The 20,630-nt window shown below is 42.8% G+C and overlaps 1 protein-coding gene across 4 annotated transcripts in view; it reads left to right on the top strand.

The window, feature by feature from the left end:
- The window catches only part of RUNX1T1 (RUNX1 partner transcriptional co-repressor 1), a 360,608-nt gene that overhangs the window by 179,882 nt on the left and 160,096 nt on the right, over nt 1–20,630 (top strand). For all 4 annotated transcript variants that reach the window (XR_003854876.1, XM_029591661.1, XM_029591662.1 and 1 more), the window contains 2 exons: nt 13,667–13,908; nt 18,011–18,100. Coding sequence is in view for 3 of the 4 variants with exons in the window: in XM_029591661.1 (XP_029447521.1) it covers nt 13,667–13,908; nt 18,011–18,100 (332 nt within the window). In the remaining variant the exon portion in view is untranslated. The remainder of the gene's footprint in view (nt 1–13,666; nt 13,909–18,010; nt 18,101–20,630) is intronic.

The raw sequence follows: 20,630 nt of genomic DNA, 5'->3' as shown, positions 1-20,630 counted from the left end.
TTACAGGTGATAATATCAGGGAAGACCGACCCCAGTCTGTCTGCCATAATTTTACGAACAATTTGGCCTCAAAGTTGAGCAACAAAATTGGCCGGTTCAAGGCCGGGGAGGATAAATCCTTACCCTGCTTTTCCAGCACTGTGATGTATCCCTTGTCATATCTACAGGGAAGCTCCCTCTTTTTTGAGCCTCCTGGTAAAATTTGAGAAGGTCCCCTGTGACTTGAACATTTTCCGTTTTATCCGCCATTCCCTTTCTAATAATTCCAAACATTCTGTTTGTTTTTTTGACTGCCGCAGCACACCGAACCGACAATTTCAATGTGGTAGCTCCTAATATGGAACCTAACATTGTGTAACTATAGCATGGATTATTTTTCCCTATATGCATCACCTTGCACTTATCCACATTAAATTTCATCTGCCATTTGGATGCCTAATTTTCCAGTCTCACAAAGTCTTCCTGCAATTTATCATAATCTGCTTGTGATTTAACTACTGTGAATAATTTTGTATCATCTGCAAATTTGATTATCTCAGTTGTTGTATTCCTTTCCAGATCATTTATAAATATATTGAAAAGTACGCGTCCCAATACAGATCCCTGAGGCACTCCACTGTCCACTCCCTTCCACTGAGAAAATTGTCCATTTAATCCTACTCTCTGTTTCCTGTCTTTTAGCCAGTTTGCAATCCACAAAAGGACATCGCCACCTATCCCATGACTTTTTACTTTTCCTAGAAGCCTCTCATAAGGAACTTTGTCAAATGCCTTCTGAAAATCCAAGTATACTATATCTACCGGTTCACCTTTATCCACATGGTTATTAACTCCTTCAAGAAAGTGAAGCAGATTTGTGAGGCAAGACTTGCCCTGGGTAAAGCCATGCTGACTTTGTTCCATTAAACCATGTCTTTCTATATGTTTTGTGATTTTGATGTTTAGAACACTTTCCACTATTTTTCCTGGCACTGAAGTCAGGCTAACCGGTCTGTAGTTTCCCGGATCGCCCCTGGAGCCCTTTTTAAATATTGGGGTTACATTAGCTATCCTCCAGTCTTCAGGTACAATGGATGATTTTAATGATAGGTTAAAAATTTTTACTAATAGGTCTGAAATTTCATTTTTTAGTTCCTTCAGAACTCTACAGTGTATACCATCCGGTCCAGGTGATTTACTACTCTTCAGTTTGTCAATCAGGCCTACCACATCTTCTAGGTTCACCGTGATTTGATTCAGTCCATCTGAATCATTACCCATGAAAACCTTCTCCATTACGGGTACCTCCCCAACATCCTCTTCAGTAAACACCGAAGCAAAGAAATCATTTAATCTTTCCGCGATGGCCTTATCTTCTCTAAGTGCCCCTTTAACCCCTCGATCATCTAACGGTCCAACTGACTCCCTCACAGGCTTTCTGCTTCGGATATATTTTAAAAAGTTTTTACTGTGAGTTTTTGCCTCTACAGCCAACTTCTTTTCAAATTCTCTCTTAGCCTGTCTTATCAATGTCTTACATTTAACTTGCCAACATATATGCCTTATCCTATTTTCTTCTGTTGGATCTTTCATCCAATTTTTGAATGAAGATCTTTTGGCTAAAATAGCTTCTTTCACCTCCCCTTTTAACCATGCCGGTAATCATTTTGCCTTCTTTCCACCTTTCTTAATGTGTGAAATACATCTGGACTATGCTTCTAGAATGGTATTTTTTAACAATGACCACGCCTCTTGGACATTTTTTACTTTTGTACCTGCTCCTTTCAGTTTTTTTCTAACAATTTTTCTCATTTTATCAAAGTTTTCCTTTTGAAAGTTTAGCACGAGAGCCTTGGATTTGCACACTGTTCCTCTTCCAGTCATTAAATCAAATTTGATCATATTATGATCACTATTGCCAAGTGGCCCCACCACCATTACCTCTGTTACCGTCCTGTGCTCCACTGAGAATTAGATCTAAAATTGCTCCCTCTCTCGTCTGTTCCTGAACCAATTGCTCCATAAAGCTATCATTTATTCCATTGAGGAACATTATCTCTCTAGGGTGTCCCGATGATACATTTACCCAGTCAATATTGGGGTAATTGAAGTCTAACACAAATTTATAACAAAAGGAGTCAATACAGTAACCCAATAGGTAAAACTGTCAGTAACAAGGGCAACCGAATAAGATTTAAATTATAGCCTAAGTGACGGTGTCATCAAGCCAGACGTTGTGATTTTAACCCAAAACCCAACCGGTCTTCTAATCATTCACAATCACTATAAAAACTTGATTTTATTAATTGAAAAAATAATTTTTTGAATTTTTGAAAATTTTTTATTTTAACATAAGGTTAAAAAGTCAGTCAAAAACACTTTCAAAAACAGTCTTTGATAGACATTCAACTCCTTTGACAATGTGAAGAAGAATTAATAAGCAATCTCTCAATGCAAGGTATAAACACAGCCCAACACGGCCGGAGTTTCGCAGGACAAGCTTCCACAGGGGCATCTGAACAATATCAACATAGGAGTATTTGGTAGTTCAAGATGGACACGAAGTCTCAGAAGTTCTTCTTCATCACAAGGAGGATGACACCGTCACTTAGGCTATAATTTAAATCTTATTCGGTTGCCCTTGTTACTGACAGGTAATTGAAGTCTCCCATTATTACTGCACTACCAATTTGGTTAGCTTCCCTAATTTTTTTGTCCGTCTCACCATCTTGACCAGGTGGACCGTAGTATACCCCTACCACTATAGTCTTCCCCGACACACAAGGGATTTCTACCCATAAAGATTCAATTTTGTATTTAGTCTCATGCAGGATGTTTATCCTGTTGGATTCTATGCCATCCCAGACATAAAGCGCCACACCTCCTCCCGGGTGCTCCTCTCTGTCATTGCGATATAATTTGTACCCCGGTATAGCACTGTCCCATTGGTTATCCTCTTTTCACCATGTCTCTGAGATGCCAATTAAGTCTATGTCATCATTCACTGCTATACATTCTAATTCTCCCATCTTAATTCTTAGACTTCTGGCATTAGCATACAAACATTTCAAAGTTTGTTTTTTGTTTGTATTTTCATTCTGCTTTTTAATTGATAGGGATAAGTTAGAATTTTTTTAGCTCAGGTGAGTTTTTAGATACAGGCACTTGGACTATTTTTCTAATTATTGGAACCTCACTGTCGGGATGCCCTAATTCTAATGCATCATTAGTATCCTTTGAAGATACCTCTCTCCGAACCATGCGCTGCTGAGCGACTGTCGGCTTTCCCCTTTGTTCTAGTTTAAAAGCTGCTCTATCTCCTTTTTAAAGGTTAGCGCCAGCAGTCTGGTTCCACCCTGGTTAAGGTGGAGCTCATCCCTTCAGAAGAGACTCCCCCCTTCCCCAAAAGGTTTCCCAGTTCCTAACAAAACTGAATCCCTCTTCCTTGCACCATCGTCTCATCCATGCATTGAGACTCTGGAGCTCTGCCTGCCTCTGGTGACCTGCGCGTGGAACAGGGAGCATTTCAGAGAATGCTACCCTGGAGGTTTTGGATTTAAGCTTTCTACCTAAGAGCCTAAATTTGGCTTCCAAAACCTCCCTCCCACATTTTCCTATGTCGTTAATGCCCACATGTACCATGACAGCCGGCTCCTCCCCAGCACTGTCTAAAATCCTATCTAGGTGACGCGTGAGGTCCGCCACCTTCGCACCAGGTAGGCATGTTACCAGGCGATCCTCATGCCCACCAGCCACCCAGCTATCTACATTCCTAATAATCGAATCACCAACTATGACGGCCAACCTATCCCTTCCCTCCTGGGTTGTAGGCCTTGGGGAGATATCCTCAGTGCGAAAGGGCAATGCATCACCTGGAGGGCAGGTCCTTGCTACAGGATCCTTTCCTGCTGCACCTGGTTGGTGCTCTCCCATCATGAGACCTTCTTCCTCCAAGGCAGCACCAGGGCTGCCAGTCTGAAGTTGGGACTTGACTACTATGTCCCTGAAGGTCTCATCTATATACCTCTCTGTCTGCCTCAGCTCCTCCAGGTCTGCCACTCTAGCCTCCAGAGATCGGACTCGTTCTCTGAGAGCCAGGAGCTCTTTGCATCGCATGCACATGTACAACTTCTCACCGGTGGGTAAAAAATCATACATGTGACACTCTATGCAAAAGACTGGGAAGCCCCCCTCTTGCTGCTAGACTGCTGCCTTCATCTCAATTTTGATCAGTTCCTAGTTAAGTTTTAGGTTGCTATGGGAGTAGGAATGTGTCTAACGTCCTTTAAATGTATTAGTGAATTCACTATGTGTCTGATAGTGGCCTACTGGGGTCTGATCAAATTCTCAATAAAGTTTTTGTTGATTTTTTTTTTTTGTGAAAGTGGCACCTGCCTATAAATTAAGGGATAAGCTAGGGGTGGGTGGGGGAGGGTTGGGAAATACAAACAGTCTAACTTCAGTTAGTCAGCCTGAGTGACTCACTACTCTCTTGATTAACAAATGTTGGTCCCTATTCAAACCCAATCACACTACCTCAACACCTTTCTAAGGTGAGTAACTGAGCTGAACTATTCAACTTTTTTACTTAGGTATACACTGTTCCTAGCTTATTTCTAGCTTCTGGCTACTTTTTTGGGTTTTCTTTTTTGTGTTTTTTGTTTTTTCAATACAAACACTCAGTTTGTATTAAATACAAACACTCAGTTCTTTAAAAGTCTGCAGAACACTCAGTTCTTCAGACTTTTAAAAATAAACACATTACCTACTGCTTACGAGCTACCTTATTGACTATTTAAAAATACAGTCTAACTTGTTTATTCACTGTCTTTCTGACTGTTAAAGGCACAAACACACAAACACACTAAATAATATTCCCAAATAGTTAACTTTGCCCCAATATTTTTAAAAAAGACAATGTCCCAAGCAAAAAAACTTACTGATTCCTTTCAGCCACCAGCAAGGTGATCCTCTCCTCTCAGTGTTCCAACTGGAATGTGAACACTGAGAGGTGTAAGTTCTGTGTAAACAGGTAGCCAGGGCAAGACCAAGAGTTGGCAATTGCCATAGGGAAGGGGATTTAGAAGGAACTTTGTAAGGTACCAAGACTGGCTTGGAATGGCAGTGGTGGCAATAGTGGTGCTGGGAATTATTAAAAGTTGAAATGGTAGGAGCAGAGCAACACAATGATAAAAGTAGATGTAAAACTCCCAAGGTGTACCCATTGTGAGATTTAGGCATAGGTAACATAGGCAAGTACCTAGAATTCCAAATTCTGAAGGCATCCAAAATTGGGACTATCCCACTGTTCTTTAATTTCTTGGGGTGAAATCCCCCACTCCTATTATTCTGCCTTTGGGCGCCATAGTCTTAAATCTGACCCTGGGTATACCTTGAGGGCTGAGATAGAGGAAGGATGTTTTCAAAATCCCAAGGAGTGGCAGCAGGCATACAAAGCAATACATGGTCAGGTCAAGACCAAAAGGGAAGGTGATTTAAAGAGAACCTTGAAGACAGAGTGGGGAAGTCTGTCTCAGTTGGAGGAATGTGGTTGATTCTATCAGTGTGCTTCTGTCATGTGCTTCTGTCAAAATGTATAGGTCAAGTCATGCACATGATATATACACATGGCTAATATAGTGAAACTGTGAAAGGCTTGTTAAATCAGTTATTGCTCCATTTGTTACTTATATAACTGTGATGACTGTAAAGCTAATACATGCTAGAGTAGAGGAGTTGCCTAGTGGTTAGAGCAGCAGCTACAAGTCAAGGAAGCTAGGCTTCAAATCCCACTGCTGTTTTTTTTATCACCTTGGGCAAGTCACTTCATTCTCCATTGCCTCAGGTTCAAACTTAGAAAGGAAGCCCACTGGGAATAGGGAAATACCTACAGAACTGACCTCCAAGACATAGTGCATGGAATTGCAAAGAGTATAAAGGCATCAAAGCCACCAAAGTGTATAATGTAGGGAATTGTAAAGAGCACAGAAGTACCAACATCCCCAAGCCATGCTGCACAGTTGATTGCAAGAACACAAGTGTGTCCATCACAAACAGCACAATGGTTTCTAAACTCTCAAGGCGTGAAGAGTGATGAATCACAGACAGCACAAAGTATCTAAACCACCAAGGTGTATGGGGGAGAAAGATAGAATTACAAACAGCACAAAGGCATAGACAGACCTTGACAGCAAGACAGAAAACCATAAAAAAGGTAGGGTGGAAGGAGAAACATATTTTTTCTTTTTTCACATTTTCTTTTACAGGGATAGAATACTCAAGTATAACCAAGCAACAAACGGGGTGGGAGAACTAGGCTGTGATTGTAGAGGGGGTAGAATGAAATGAAGAACCATAAAAGAGGTGAGGGTTGGAGGAAAAACATGCATTATGTTTTATTTCATAATTTCTTTTCTGGGGATAAAACACTCCAGTATAACCAACCAAAAAATAGGGTGGAGAACTAGCTGAGATCCGAACAGAAAACATGAAGGCACCAAAACTCCCATACTGGGTACATAATAGGCATGGCAAGTAGTCATTCAGAATTTAGAAGCAATCATTGTCCCTTTGTCATTGTTTTTATTGCGGCTATGCACCTACTTCAATATATTAAAGACACATTAAATGAGGCTCACCATGATTTTTCATGCATTTGGCTAAGAACCCAGACAGTTCTTTCCATGTCATGGCCTTCAGAATTTATAAAATAATGCCATTAAGATATTTGGGAGGTAGACTGGTTTGATTACCAGTTCAGGCCTTCCATTCTCCAGGTTGGCCCAGGTGTGGGGATGCTCCTGAGACAGAACCCAAGCCTCCGATGGGGAGGGAGCCATAGTCATCCTGCAATTTAACACCTAATCCCTGGATTTAGGGGCCATACTTCCAGGGGCTGCCATCGTGCATGGCCCCTGTTTTAAGACTATCATAGCAAAGACTTAATTAAAATAAGTTTGGAGTGGATATAAAATAGGGGGGGAAAGTCCACTGGTAGTTTTAGGAATGAAGGATCGTGGTGACAGATCACAGCCCTGGTTCTGAATGAGCTGGAATCCCAAAGAAACAGAGAAAGCTTCCAGCTCAAAACAAAAGCTATGTTCGGGAGGGTTCATTTTAGATCTGGCTACTAGAAGATAACTCTGATCTTCCCCATCTAATAGCTCTTCACAAGGATGCAAGAGAGTGTCTTTGGACAAAGCAGCAAAGATGAAAAGAAAGCTGCAAAAATGTGAAAGTTGCCCTAGGGGAAAAAAACAGAAAAATACTCGGCTGATCAGAACCTGATGAGAATTGTTCAGAAATAAACAAATGTTATTTAAAAAAAAAAAAAAAGAAACAGTTATGTCTATTTTTGCTTAGCTTAGAATAACTATTTGAAACTTATTATTTATTATTTAACAAAGTTCAGCAATGTTCAGTTCACATAAATTACAGTAAACATGAATTTTCAGAACCACAGACTATAAACGCACTCACTGATACCAAACCAGCCCCAACAAACTCATTCCCAACCTTTCTCCTTCCCCACTCCCAACCTTGCTGCCACATATCAAGGGCAAACATCGTAGTAAACTTATCAGGAGAAACTAATGCCTATTAACACCACTTATTAAACTTTGAGAAACTTTTTTATAGGGTCCTACATACATACTTACTCTTAACACTTTCCTTGGCTTCCCCCAAATTTGGCTAACACCTCCATTTACATCATCCAAGCCACCCCTTCAACCACTCCCGTATCATTGGGGCATCTTTGGATTTCCCTTCCCCAAAATCCACCCTTCTTCCCACCAACAGCAATTATATAGCAAGCGCCACTAGGCCCTTGTTAAATATCCTCTGGCAAGTACATAAAAATATAAACCTTCGGGTCTTACAGGAGGTCAAGATTCATGATCTTCTCCACAATTTCTCACACTGCTACCCAATATTTGGCAAGTGTAGGACAAGATAAAAACCATATAAGACAGAGGACCGACTTGCCCACATGGCTGCCAACAGCACTCTGAATATGAAACCCACATTGCATGCAGTCGCACTGACGTAAGCTATGCCCTAAGAAAAATGATACTACTGCTGTACTATATTCTCTGAAATTGAGTTCTTTCATACTCCCTGTATCACCTGACCCCCAAGACCTTCCTAATTCTTTTCCCATTTAGAACCACTTGGAAGACCTTACTGTCCCCATCCCAACAAAAAGCCTTATAAAAGCGACTGACTCTCACCTTCATTGGTCCTGCACCAAAAACGTCTTTTTCCAACATGGAGAGAGGTTGCAACAATAATCTTTTATAATCTTATGAGAAAACAAAAGGTCTCAATTGCAAGTAACTGAAGGGAAAATTTATCGACAACTTTTTCATTAAATTCTTCCCATGAAAGATATTTACCCTTTGAAAATAGCTGAGATAACACCTTAAGTGAAAATTTGTAATCCATCTCCTAAGTCTTATAATGCCACAATTCTCTGTTTATCACAGGCTAGTATAAGCATATATCCAGTCCATCAATCCCTCCCCTTAGATCTCTGCAGTGATCACCATATGTTAGCTGCCACACCTATATCATATGGCCTATTCCTACCATCTGAGCTCTAAGGGTACCAAGGCCCATTGAATCTCCATTCTGTATTGCTGTGCCTAGTCCTTTAAGATAGTCTGAGGGAATTTTCTGTACATACCGTCACATACCGTCCCCCTCAGCTCAGCCTTGCTGGGATGAGCATCTGCCTGTACAAGGGACATCTCTCTTGACAGGAAATTGGCATTGGCATTCTCCCTTCCTGTCAAATCTTATAGTTGAAGAGCTGTAGGGCCAGGAACCAGCTGATCACTCTCATGTTGGAACTCCTTGTTCTTGTTTACCCATAGGAACGGTTGGTGGTCCATTATGAGCGTGAACTGCTACCCCAGCAGGTAATAGTGCAAGGCCCCTAAGATTGACTTGACTGCCAATGCCTCCTTCTCAACTGTTGAATAACTCCTCTTGCATAGCATAAGCTTCTGGCTAATGTATGCCATAGGATGTCCTTGGCCATCCTTCTCCTAGTTTAAGACAGCTCCCAAGTCAACTTTTGAGCCATAGTCTGCACTGTGAATGGTTTGGTGAAGTCTGGGCTTATCAGGACTGGTTCAGAGCATATCACCTCCTTCAGGGACCAGAAGGCCTTCTCTGCTTCCTCTGACCACTGGACCTTCTCTGGTGCTTTTGTTAACAAGAGCGTTGTGAGAGGTTCCACCTTCTCTGAATAGTTGGGAATAAATCTTCTGTAATATGCCATAAGGCCGAGGAACACACTAATTTTTGCTTTTGTTTGTTGGACTGGCACACAGGTGACCACTTCAATCTTCTTGGTCTATGGATGGACCTTGCCCTTCCTCAGGGTGTTGCCAAGATACTGGATCTCTTGCCTTCCCAGCAAGCACTTGTTAGGGTTAGCTGTTAGCCCTGCTTTCTTCAGACTGGTTAGCACAGCCTGGATTTGGCTAAGATGTATCTTCCAATTTTGACTGTAGACCTCAATGTCTCCAAGTAGGGGGCTGCATAGCTTTGATGTGGGCGAAACATGTGGTTGACCAATCATTGAAACATTGCAAGGGCACCATGAAGGCCAACCGGGAGTAAGGTGAAATGGAAAAATCCATCAGGCATTGAAAATACAGTCTTCTCTTTCACCAAGGGTGTAAGAGGCATCTGATAATACTCTTTGGTAAGATCGAGGGTAGAGATGAGCTGGGCTGATCCCAAACACATAATCACTTCATTCACTCATAGCATCCTTTAGGCATTGAGTTTTGAGACCTCGTTGACCTTTTTAAGGTCTATATAGAATATATGTTCCCATCTGGCTTTGGCACCAATACTATGGATGTGGACCAACCACTGTTAGAATCCTCTATTACCCCGAGCTAGAGTATCTACTTCACTTTGGTATCAATGACGTGGCACCTGGCCTTGGGAATGGATAGGATTGCCACCATGCCACAGCTCCAGGAGATATAATGATATCATGTTGCACCAGGTGAGTACGATCGGGCAGGTTCAAGAAGATCTCTTTGGCTTTTTTTCTACCAGTTGCTTTAAGTCAACTGTCTGTGTAGTGGACAGCTGTTCTCTGAAAGGAAAGGGCTTGGTCCACTTCAGGCCTGACTTCTTAGTCAAATTCTCCTTCCTGTACCATGTCCATTTTTTCAGGAGGTTTACATGGAGATTTCAGGTTTGTTTTTTTTTCATTTATAGTTCCCATAAACACATTCTAGGGTCACTACCTTGCTGTAGTCAATTTGGACCACCAAGTCTCTCTGAATGAGCATTTCCACACTCCCAGAGTCCACTAATGCTTGTGTTGGAATACCATCTAGCATGACTGAACTTAGAAACTCCCAGGAATGGAGATATCCACAAAGTTACAAAACTGTGGGGTCACAACATTAATGTTCATTGCTTGATCTTCCCTGCAGGGACATTCCCTGGCAAAATGGCCCTTTTCTCCACAACTAAAGAATGGTGGTGCACCTGAGGATTGAAGGTGAGGTGAAAGGTCCAGCCAGACCTGCGCTGCTGACAATCAAAACTTCTGAGTCTTAGGACTCTGCCGTCCTCTATCCGAGTTGAAGGTTTTTCTCAGAAACTGTTGCATCCGTCGGTGCTAGACGGCTTCGCCCAGTGTGCCTTACCTTATTCACTGCTCCTCCCGCATCCCTAGGGAAAATGGCTGCCGCCGCGTCTACCAGCCAACCTCTCCGGCGTCCACGGAATGGCTATGGTGCTGCCTCCCGCCATGCTCCTCCCAAGGGCCTATTAGGGTGCGTGCGCGCACGCCACCCAAGTCTTTATTCCAGCTATGGCGCAAACCTCGGGGGGCGTTCCCCTCCACTGACGTCATGCCATCCAGGTATATAGCCTGTACTTTGTTGCTAGCTCATTGAGTTAGCAAAGGATTGATTTCGGCCGGTTCTAAGCTACTCTGCCGCTTCAGTGCTGCCGCTGGAATCTCTCTCTCTGCCCATCGGGGTATTGTTAATCTGGGTACCTGCTCCTCGGGGGCCCTCTGCTTTATTTCAGGTGCCTTACAGGGATCAGGTACTCGCTCCTCGAGGGCCTGCTCTCACTATCTCGGTGCCACTACCAAACTTCTTCAACCTGGTGGAATCGCATACCAACAGCAACCATCTAGTGAGTGATCTAACTTTCAGTCTATCTCATCCACAGTACTACCTTGCTGGGAAACCTGCACCGGAATCCCCCTATACCAATGGGGTAAGAGAGGTCCCCTCTGCCGAGGGTCCTGAGACTGCTACTTCCAGACTACATCACTACTGCCACCTCTGGTGGTACCTACAAGCTGTCTAATAAAAGAACTAAACTCTGTTTTTTGCGTCTGCGTTTAACCAGTACTGCGGTGCCTCACAGGGCTCCTCCCCGTGGGCATGGACATCTGCCTCAGTACACAGGAATCCACCCAAACACCACTTAACCATAACAGAAACATAGCGATTCAAACATGGTCTGGGCCTGATGATAGACCTCCACTACTTCCAGGGCCTTTTCAACCATAAGGTTTGGGTGTCTGCAAACCCACTGTCACATGGGCGAGTTGAGGTTGTCCTGGAATTGTTCCAGCAGAATTGCTTTGGCTACTTCTACTCCGGTTTTCCCTTTCTAGTGCAACCACTTCCAGGCAGCATCTTTAAGCCTGTGGAATAGGTTCCTAGGATTTTCTCCAGCCTCTAGAATTCCATGCCAAAATCACTGTCGGTAGGCTTCTGGGGTGAGCCCCGCTCTCCCTAGAATAGCTGCCATGACTTCCGGGTATGTGGCCTTCATTTCCAGGCTGGCTGTTTGCTAAGCATCTTAACTAGGCCCGGTGAGTAGATTCCCCAGTTAGGTAGCCCACTTGCCCTCTGGCCACTCTGCCAGTTGTGCTGTGCGCTCAAAGATTTTCAAGAAGTCATCTGGTTCTTCTCCGAGGTTCATTTTAAGGAGTGTCAGTGATATTGAAGGTGGACTGGTCTCGGCTGTTTGCCCAGATTTGGCTATCTGCATTAGAACTTTATGTTGCTGCATTACTTGCTCTCACAATGCCTGCTGCTCATTAATTTGCATTTGCAGGGCATTTTGTAATTGCTGCTGGCTGGTAGGAAGGACCTAAATCACCTGTTCATCTTCTCTGCTTTCTGAGCTGCCTCCAAGTTACATACCTCTCTGGGGATAGGAGAACGGGAAAAACAAAAAAAAATCTGCTGGCCTATCCGGTCCTCCCTCACTACTTGACTATACAGGTGGGGATAGCCCCATTGGTATGTTGTGTAAAGCTGGGAGGAGTGAAACTGAGAGGCCCCAGGAAAAGAAAAAAAACTCTGCAGGGTTTTTGTTTTTTTTCTTTTCTTCTCTTGCTGTGGCTGTGGTCTCTTTTCTGTGCTTCCTGCTTAGGCAAGATATCCCATTGCTACCTCCATATGTGGTAGCTCAAGTGGTAGGTGGCTTGATAACAGCCAGAGAAAACAGGAGGCAGACTCTGGCTGTTCCTTGAGTTTGTTTTCCTTACAGTGAAAACAAACTCAAAACCAAATATGGCCGCACACCTTCACTTCAGGTATTTTTCAAAGGCAATGCAAAGCAATGCAGTTTAGGCAGTTCACTTTGACTTCAGGCAATACACAATGTTTAAACATAAGTCTTAACCTTCATCAACATAGCAGGTCTTAAATTTCATACACTACTCTAACCTTAAACATAGCAGGTCTTTGCGTAGGCTGGGACTTTGTCAGCTCCCCGCAGCCTGTCTAACCCTTCTAGGCCCTTAGGTCTTACACTCTGGTTTAGGGCTCCCCCATCTCCCAGGATTCCCTGTGGGTCTCAACCTTAAGGAAGACCAGGCAAGTGTGGGGGAGTTTTCTATACACTCCCTCACAATGCATAAGACACTTTGGAAAAAATCAAGATGTTAATAAGTAAATAGAGCAGATATGACTGGTGTGTCACAGTGCTTCCCAATTATTATGTGATGACTTTCAATTGAGGATTTCAATGAACTTGTCATACATAAACATGTATAGATATTTGTTTTGTGGGCTGGTGGAAGTTGATTGTTCTGATTGTACATTGCTGTTGAGTGAATCCTGTATTATTCTTATAGACAAAGTACCAGCTAGATATTGACACTTGGGAGAAATTTGTCCCTTTTTACCTTTTGAATTAGGGAGAAAATTTCTCCTAAATTATACTGCTTAAATCAGATCAGCAGTAGTTTAGACATGACTGATTCTTTCAAAAGATACTGCGTGATTTCCATCTAGAAATACGCATTTTCAACTTTTATCCTTTGTTCCCTTTTGGAAGAAAGTGTTCGTTGGATAAGGATGTGAGTCAAGGGCGAAAGGCTGTCTTTCAAGTCTGCTATTTTTTAAATTATTTTGGGTGACTAATGTGTATGTGAGAGCTAGTGCCATACCAGCTATTATCAATTCCTGTACAAATACAAAACATATGATAGAAAACAGAATTAAAAAAATAATCAGCATAGATGAATCATGTTTTAATAGTTAAAAAAAAATCACATTGGTTTGTTTACTAAGTACAACACTACTGTAGTTAGAGAAAATATGGGAAAATAAACAAAAAACCTAGAGAAACTTGGAATTCTTCCATAAATGTTTTTCTTTCTTCTTTTGTTTAACAGTAACAAATGGCACAAGCCATTCCCCCACAGCATTGAATGGCGCTCCCTCTCCCCCTAATGGCTTCAGCAATGGGCCATCCTCCTCTTCCTCTTCATCTCTGGCTAATCAGCAGCTGCCACCAGCATGTGGGGCAAGGCAGCTAAGCAAGCTGAAGCGATTCCTCACCACTCTGCAGCAGTTTGGCAATGACATTTCGCCAGAGATAGGGGAACGAGTACGCACCCTAGTGCTAGGACTAGTGGTAAGCACCTCATTCTCAATATTCTATTTTTAACCCTTTTCGTTTTCACTTTAAAGTTGCTCGACATATTAGTGGTGTCACACGGATATCACTCCTACTTGAATCTGACATTTTTTTTTTACTAATGGTAAAAGATAGTTTTATGATTGTATATGGCTACTGTGCATTGCAAAGTTCTTTTAAAATTGTAAATTCATTCTAATGTTTTATCGTGATTTGGTTAGAATAACAATACTGTTAAATTGAGCTGAAAATAACATTTTTAAACAAATAAATATGAGGGATTTTGCAATATGCCTAAATTATATATATTTGTACCTTGGATACTTTTCAAAGCCTTTTACATGCATAAAACCCTGTTTGTCTGTGAGTAAGTTGTGCTGTGAAAGTGAACTTGATGGTTGTGCTTGTTCATATGAAACCCCATTTTATTAGGGATGTACTTTTACTTATACTGCAAGTATGTGTTCTGGAGGCTGGAGCTGGAGCAGAGAAAAGATTTAGGCCCATTATTTAGATTTTTGACAGTATATATATATAAGTATATATAGAAAGTTAGACTCTGCCCTGAGCAGGGTCTAACTTTCTGCCAATAAGCTGCCTGCAGACTGGCCATGCCCACAACTTTTATTTGGCTAAATTTTGTGTGGTTAATGAGTCACCCAGACCAAATTTTGTAGGGATGTGAATTTGTTTGAAATCAATGTGGAATCCAAAAATAAATAAATAAATAAATAAATAAATAAATACATGGTTCATTCGTTTGAAACAAAACATTTTCCTGGTCCCCCTGAAACCCCCCAGATTTGGGGGGTTTCATTTTGACAAAATAGTGCACATTTTCAGGTGAGTTTTCAAAGGAGTTACATATGTAAATATAACATACTATCGAAGCAATTTTCAAAAGCTATTTACCTGCAGTAAGCACACTTAACACAGGTAAAACCTGTTGACAATTCAAAGGCATATTAATGTAGCAGTTGTCAAAAACCCACTTACATGAGTAAAGTGCATTTACACATGTAAAACCCAGTTTTAAGCATCGGCGTTTGCTATTTGGATATTATAATAGACAATATTTGCCTTTTTAGAGGAAATAAAAATTTTCTATGAACCTTTGAAATTTTTGTAAGAGACTAAGGGCCTTATTTACCAAGGCTATCGCAGGCTTGCGTTATTAGTGCAAGCCTGCGATGGTCTGCGAAGGTAGCGCACGCCTGCGCTACCTAAATCGGGGCGGAGTCGGCCCCAGAAGAGGAGGAGTCGGGGCGTCACCGGGGCCGACTCCGCGAAGACGCCGTGGACGGCGAAAAGGTAAGGGCCTTTTCGCGTCCTACTTTGCGCCCAATAGCTACACCTTCTATGGTGGCGCTATTGGATGCGAAACCAGCAGCGATCGCACCGCGGCGGTGCGATCGCTGCCAGCTAGCGCAGGACTGCCCCCCTGCTTCGACCCCCGTCCCCCATTAGAGCAGTTTTCTAAAGTATCGCAAGCCTGCGATACTTTAGAAAATGAGGCCCTAAGACAGTAACTTTTAAACAGGTGCGCACTTTCATCGGTTTTCGCCGGGGGACATTGCCATTTTATAACATACGTGCACATGTGTGCACAATTTTAAGTGGACTTGCGCCTATGTACACAAAGGGGCAGATTTTAAGACTCACGCGCGTGGGTAAGTCCAGGGGCTTGAAAAAATGGGCGGTCCAGGGGCGGGGTGAGGCAGGGGCGTGGCCAGAAGCCTCTGGCAGGCGTAACTTCCACAACAAAGGTACGAGGGGTTTCTTTAGGGCTTGGGGGGTGGGACAGGTAGGGGAAGGGAGGGGAAGGGGGGGGGGGGAGAAGGAAAGTTCCCTCCGAGGCTGCTCCGATTTCGGAGGGAATGGGGAAAGCCAGCTGATCTCCCCGAGGGCTCAGCACGCGCAAGGCGCTCTAGTGTGCATCCCCTTGTGCATGCCAACCCCTGATTTTATAACATGCGCACATGTTATAAAATTGGGCATACATTTGTGCGTGCCACGTAACGCACACGAATGTGGGCTGTGTGCGTACATTTTAAAATCTGCCCCAAATGCCACTTCTACCACATAAGTGGGGTATTTTAATAGACACGCACGCTGACACAATTACTAGTTTTCACAGTTCATTCCCAGTTCACCCAGGTGAGGGATAGGACTTCAAAACCCCCCTAGTTTAATACCCTTCCTTCTCCCCTGTTAGCTCTGACCTTTAAAATCAAATGGATCTACTTAGAATTTTTTGTTTCACAACTTACAAGTCCTCCAAGGCAGAAGTAAAGTTACGTGGCAGGAGACTCCAACATGTGCCTGTGCACGTTAAGTATTTATGCTCTGATTTGAAGTTGAAATCCAGGAACGTCCATGCCCCGCCCAGACCATGCCCATACACCACCCCTTTTTTGGGGGGGAACTTTTTATTTTGTGCTCACAGCGGGACATACGCGCATACTCGGGCAGCTTTTAATATCCGTTTGGCGTGCACCGGCTTGACTTGTGCGCATATCTCCCGGTTTTGGCGCATGCTGGGTTTTTTAAATTCACCTTTAATTGTGCACCACAACTTTTATTTTGTGACTGATGATGGGGCTACCCACCTTCTGTTTGTGTGCTTTATAATATTTTAGCACATGCTGGCATTGCATGCCAGTAGTTCTGCATGTATTGCAGCTTGCTAAGTCAATAGCAATTTTCTCTCACTGTAAAAAGTTCATGTGACTATTAAGTTTCCTTATTGATTCCTATGGAGCCAGGATGAATAAGTGTATGAAAGAGTGTACAAATGAGGCAGTGTGCTGACTGAAGTATGGTGAAGTGTGTTTGGCTTCTTGCCCTTATACACTGATAATATGACCTGGGCATGCTGCATGAATTTGCTTCACCTTTTCCTATAGGAGACCAATCTCACTGGAGCAACTTTGCATGACTGGAAAGGGATAATGTCATGCACATTTTAATGATGCTAATAATAAAATCTGTGCCAAGGAGATGACCTGTCCCCAAATGCCTAATTATAAGCTCATTACTGGCCTGTTCATTGACACTCAGCCCCACAAGAGACCTCTTTTCTATCTTTGAGTAGCATTTAAGATATTTACCTGACCCTTCCAAATAGCTATTCACCACAGTCTCCTTTTCTGTCCTTAAATGGGGTGAACTGAACTCTTAGTCATTAAGGGAGCAATGTACTTACAGTATTTTCCTTGGATCAGCAGCCGATTTCTGCCAAAGATGGCTACACATACAAATGAGCTCCATAGCAAAACTTGCAATATATTTTGCTCATGTTCCAGCCATGGCATTGCAGCCTCTTTGAAGGGAAAGGGACTGACAAAAAAAATAAAAGCTACATGTCAATGAAATGTAGATCTTTTCTGATTTAAAAAAAAAAAAAAAAAAAGAACCCATGAAGATGTCTTTGCATGCCAGTATTCACTTGATTCTGAATTAATATGTGGCTTTGCATTATACTGCATCGCAGCTGCTCATTAACTAAGAATTTTATTAAACTTTTTGCATGAAGCAAAGCATGTGCAAATCCTTGTGAGAGGACGATTTTGCAAAGCATTTGATAAGAAGGGATCAACGTGTGGAAGAAAACACACAAAAACGCTGAAAGTTCAGCATTTTTCAACAATTTGAGACATTTTGGGCATGTTTTTTCTCACGTTGGTCCCTTTTGCAAGAAACTTGCAGGTTAATATGTCCTGAAGATAGAAAAAGGAATTGGCAGCATGATTATGGACAGCATCTTCTGAAAATAGGTCTTATCTGTTTATTTATTACACTCATAGTCAGCAAGATCTATAAATGTGTCTGATGCGGATCACCCTAGTACACTGATAATATCAAGACAATACAAGAACATTTAAAAGCATAAAATGGATACATTTCAATACCATTCTGAATTATTAATGTTATCAGTTTTATTCAAATGACAGTTGTCCGTATTCATTAATTCTAGCATGTAGCAGATGGAGTCAGTTATCTTTGTTTTTCACTCCTCTTTCTGCCTATTTCTGGGTGCTGAAACTAGAAATATGTTCTCAAGTACTTGCAACAGATAGACTTTTTTTTTATTTTACAGAATTCTACCTTGACAATTGAAGAGTTTCATTCCAAACTGCAAGAAGCTACTAACTTCCCACTGCGACCTTTTGTCATCCCATTTCTGAAGGTATTGCACAGTTCACTGATCTGGAAACTATTTCAAACCATACTGTTGCTAGGTCACAGATATGTGTTACAGTTTTGCTTCTTAAAAGAGAATGGGAGGAATTGAATCTTACATTTTAAGGCTCTTTAACATAGTTTAATGAACATGGCTTCCTCTAGAGTAATATTTTCCTTTTGACCATTTCTACTTCCGTTCACATTCATGGATATTATCCATAGAAGAAGGTTTTATACACTCGGTTCTCATTAAAATTAGTTTCTGTAGCTTGCTTTTCTGTTTTTTGAGGAGTCTATGTCTCAGAACAGGAAACAGTATTGTGAAAGACAATTAAAGCATCTTCTGAAGTACAGAGGTGACTTGTTGAGATTTATCATGCTGTCATGGATATTGGAAATAACTGGAGGATGTGCATATAAACTAAGTGTATTACATTTAAATAAGTGTTGTTGCTTCTAAAATTATGTTTGGATGAAGAAGTCATCTTTACACATGTCTAAAATGTATGGCGCAGGGTTACCTCCACAGAACGCCACAGGTAACTAGAGCAGGCATATAGAGCCAGCCTGCCAGTGGAATGGGCATGCAGAGGGAGCAGAACAACAAGCTGGTGATATAATCTGGCTGCATAGCTGTATGCTGTCAATCTAGCCAAACCCACACATGGATGCATGGCTGCATGATGACTAATGACTGTGTGGCAATGGTTACTTCTGAGTTGTATGTAGAGGTTGGTGCCGAACCTAGCAGCCCTCACATGGGACCAGCACCCACACAAGAGATCAGCCTTTCACTATTAAAGAACAATCTTCCCACCAGGGATCAGCACTCATCATCAAGGGCCCATGTTCATGTTGATCCTAGGTCCTGGTGAGGTCAGGAAGTGGGGGGGGGGGGGGATAAAGGGGTAAGCCATGCAGGCTCCAACCTCTTTCTCCTGTCTCTCATGACTGGACTCACCAAGCTATTTTCTGCTGTGAGTGCTGCATTTAAAAAAGAGAAAAATGGGCTCATTTAAAGGGCCCATGTTTTGCTTCTGAGAAGCCTGCTTGGGCTTACCTCCCGGCTATCTTTTAATGTTGTCTGCCAGCCTTCTGCACAAAAAAAAAAAAAGAGAGAACAAGTTGATTCTTGTGTTTCGCTCTTTAAGAGAGTGGACACAACATTTGTCTCTGGGTACAAAGTAGGTCTTGGGGATCAAGTTCTTTAATGCAATTCCCAATCAATCGGATTGGCAGTACCAGCCTCTTGCATGTTGCCTCAGTTAGTAGCTGTGGTCAGTGGTGTTGCAGACCATGCTGAGCATGCCAGATCAGTGTGGAAATCCATTACTGAGGCAGTCTAGGATAGGCATGTGGGGCAGGACTAGGAGTCATTGGTGAATCCAAAGGAGGCTGAGACAGGAGCAGAGATAGGGAATAAGGACCCTTGGTAGCAAGTGGTTAGACTGGGGAGCTGGCCCAGGAACACCAAGGGGACTACTCCAAGATGGGGGAGGGGGAGGGGCAAATCCCAAAGCTAAGACTTAGAGCCTCTTCATGGGGGTTTGCCTGGAGGCCTCCTTTGGTTGCCCAAGTGTCAGGGAAATTTGCTGTGGTGTCTGCAGGCAGTAGGCTGAAATCTCAAGATTGATGCATAAGTCCAGTGATGTCCCAACTGTTAGTGGAACAGAGACAAGTTAGCAGTACCTGGGCTGTTGACAATACTACCATTATTAGCCCATGCTCCTTCCATGGGTGAAGAAACCCTGTAGCTCTTAGGCTATAGTTAGGACAAAGTGGCTAGTTTTGGATTATCAGGGATCACAGAGCCAGGACAAGGGGGCAGCTTCCACAGAGAGCATGCTCGGTATTGCAGCAGCTAGTTGCCCAGGCCTCACAGCTCCAGGAACAGCTTTTAGTGCTAATTTTAGTTGTCCCCTCCCATTCCCTCCCCCTCCCCCCTTCTCTCACAGTGGAATGCCTCAGCACAGCAGATACCCACACCACAGCAGGCACCATTCTCAACAAATAGTGAGTTGAATTCTGGGGCTGGGGGCCAGGTCAAGAGAAGGTACAGTTGCTGTGGAGCCAGACGACAGGTAAAGGAGAAGGAAGCATGAGAGTAGGAGGAGCTCAAACTCTGAATCTTCCAGTTCCTTGGATTCATCCAGTTCTTGGGCTGCCAGCACCCTATATCAATCACAAGGCAAATCCACTACTGGAGAAGTGTGCTGATGGGTCAACTGTGCTGGTGGCACCACATCTGCCTGTAAGTACAAGCATTTTCACATGTCCTGCATGGCCTATGTATCCTACGTATCTCCTAAGTAACCGAACTCACAGAAACCAGCGCCCAGTCTATTCCTTACAACCAAGCACAATCTAAAGCCAATGAACTGGCAATCTTCTTCCAAAGCAAAATCTCCAACCTCTTATCGCTCCTGCCCCCCAGCCCTATCTCTTCTCCTAGCTCCTACTATCTCTCAAATAAAGGGATTTCACTTGAATCATTTGAACCTACTACCGCCCTAGAGATTAAAACCCTAATAAAG

This window comes from Rhinatrema bivittatum, chromosome 2 (assembly GCF_901001135.1).
Source record: "Rhinatrema bivittatum chromosome 2, aRhiBiv1.1, whole genome shotgun sequence".
NCBI lineage: Eukaryota > Metazoa > Chordata > Amphibia > Gymnophiona > Rhinatrematidae > Rhinatrema > Rhinatrema bivittatum.
Note: the sequence above shows the minus strand (reverse complement) of the source record. Positions and strands in the feature narration are given on the sequence as shown.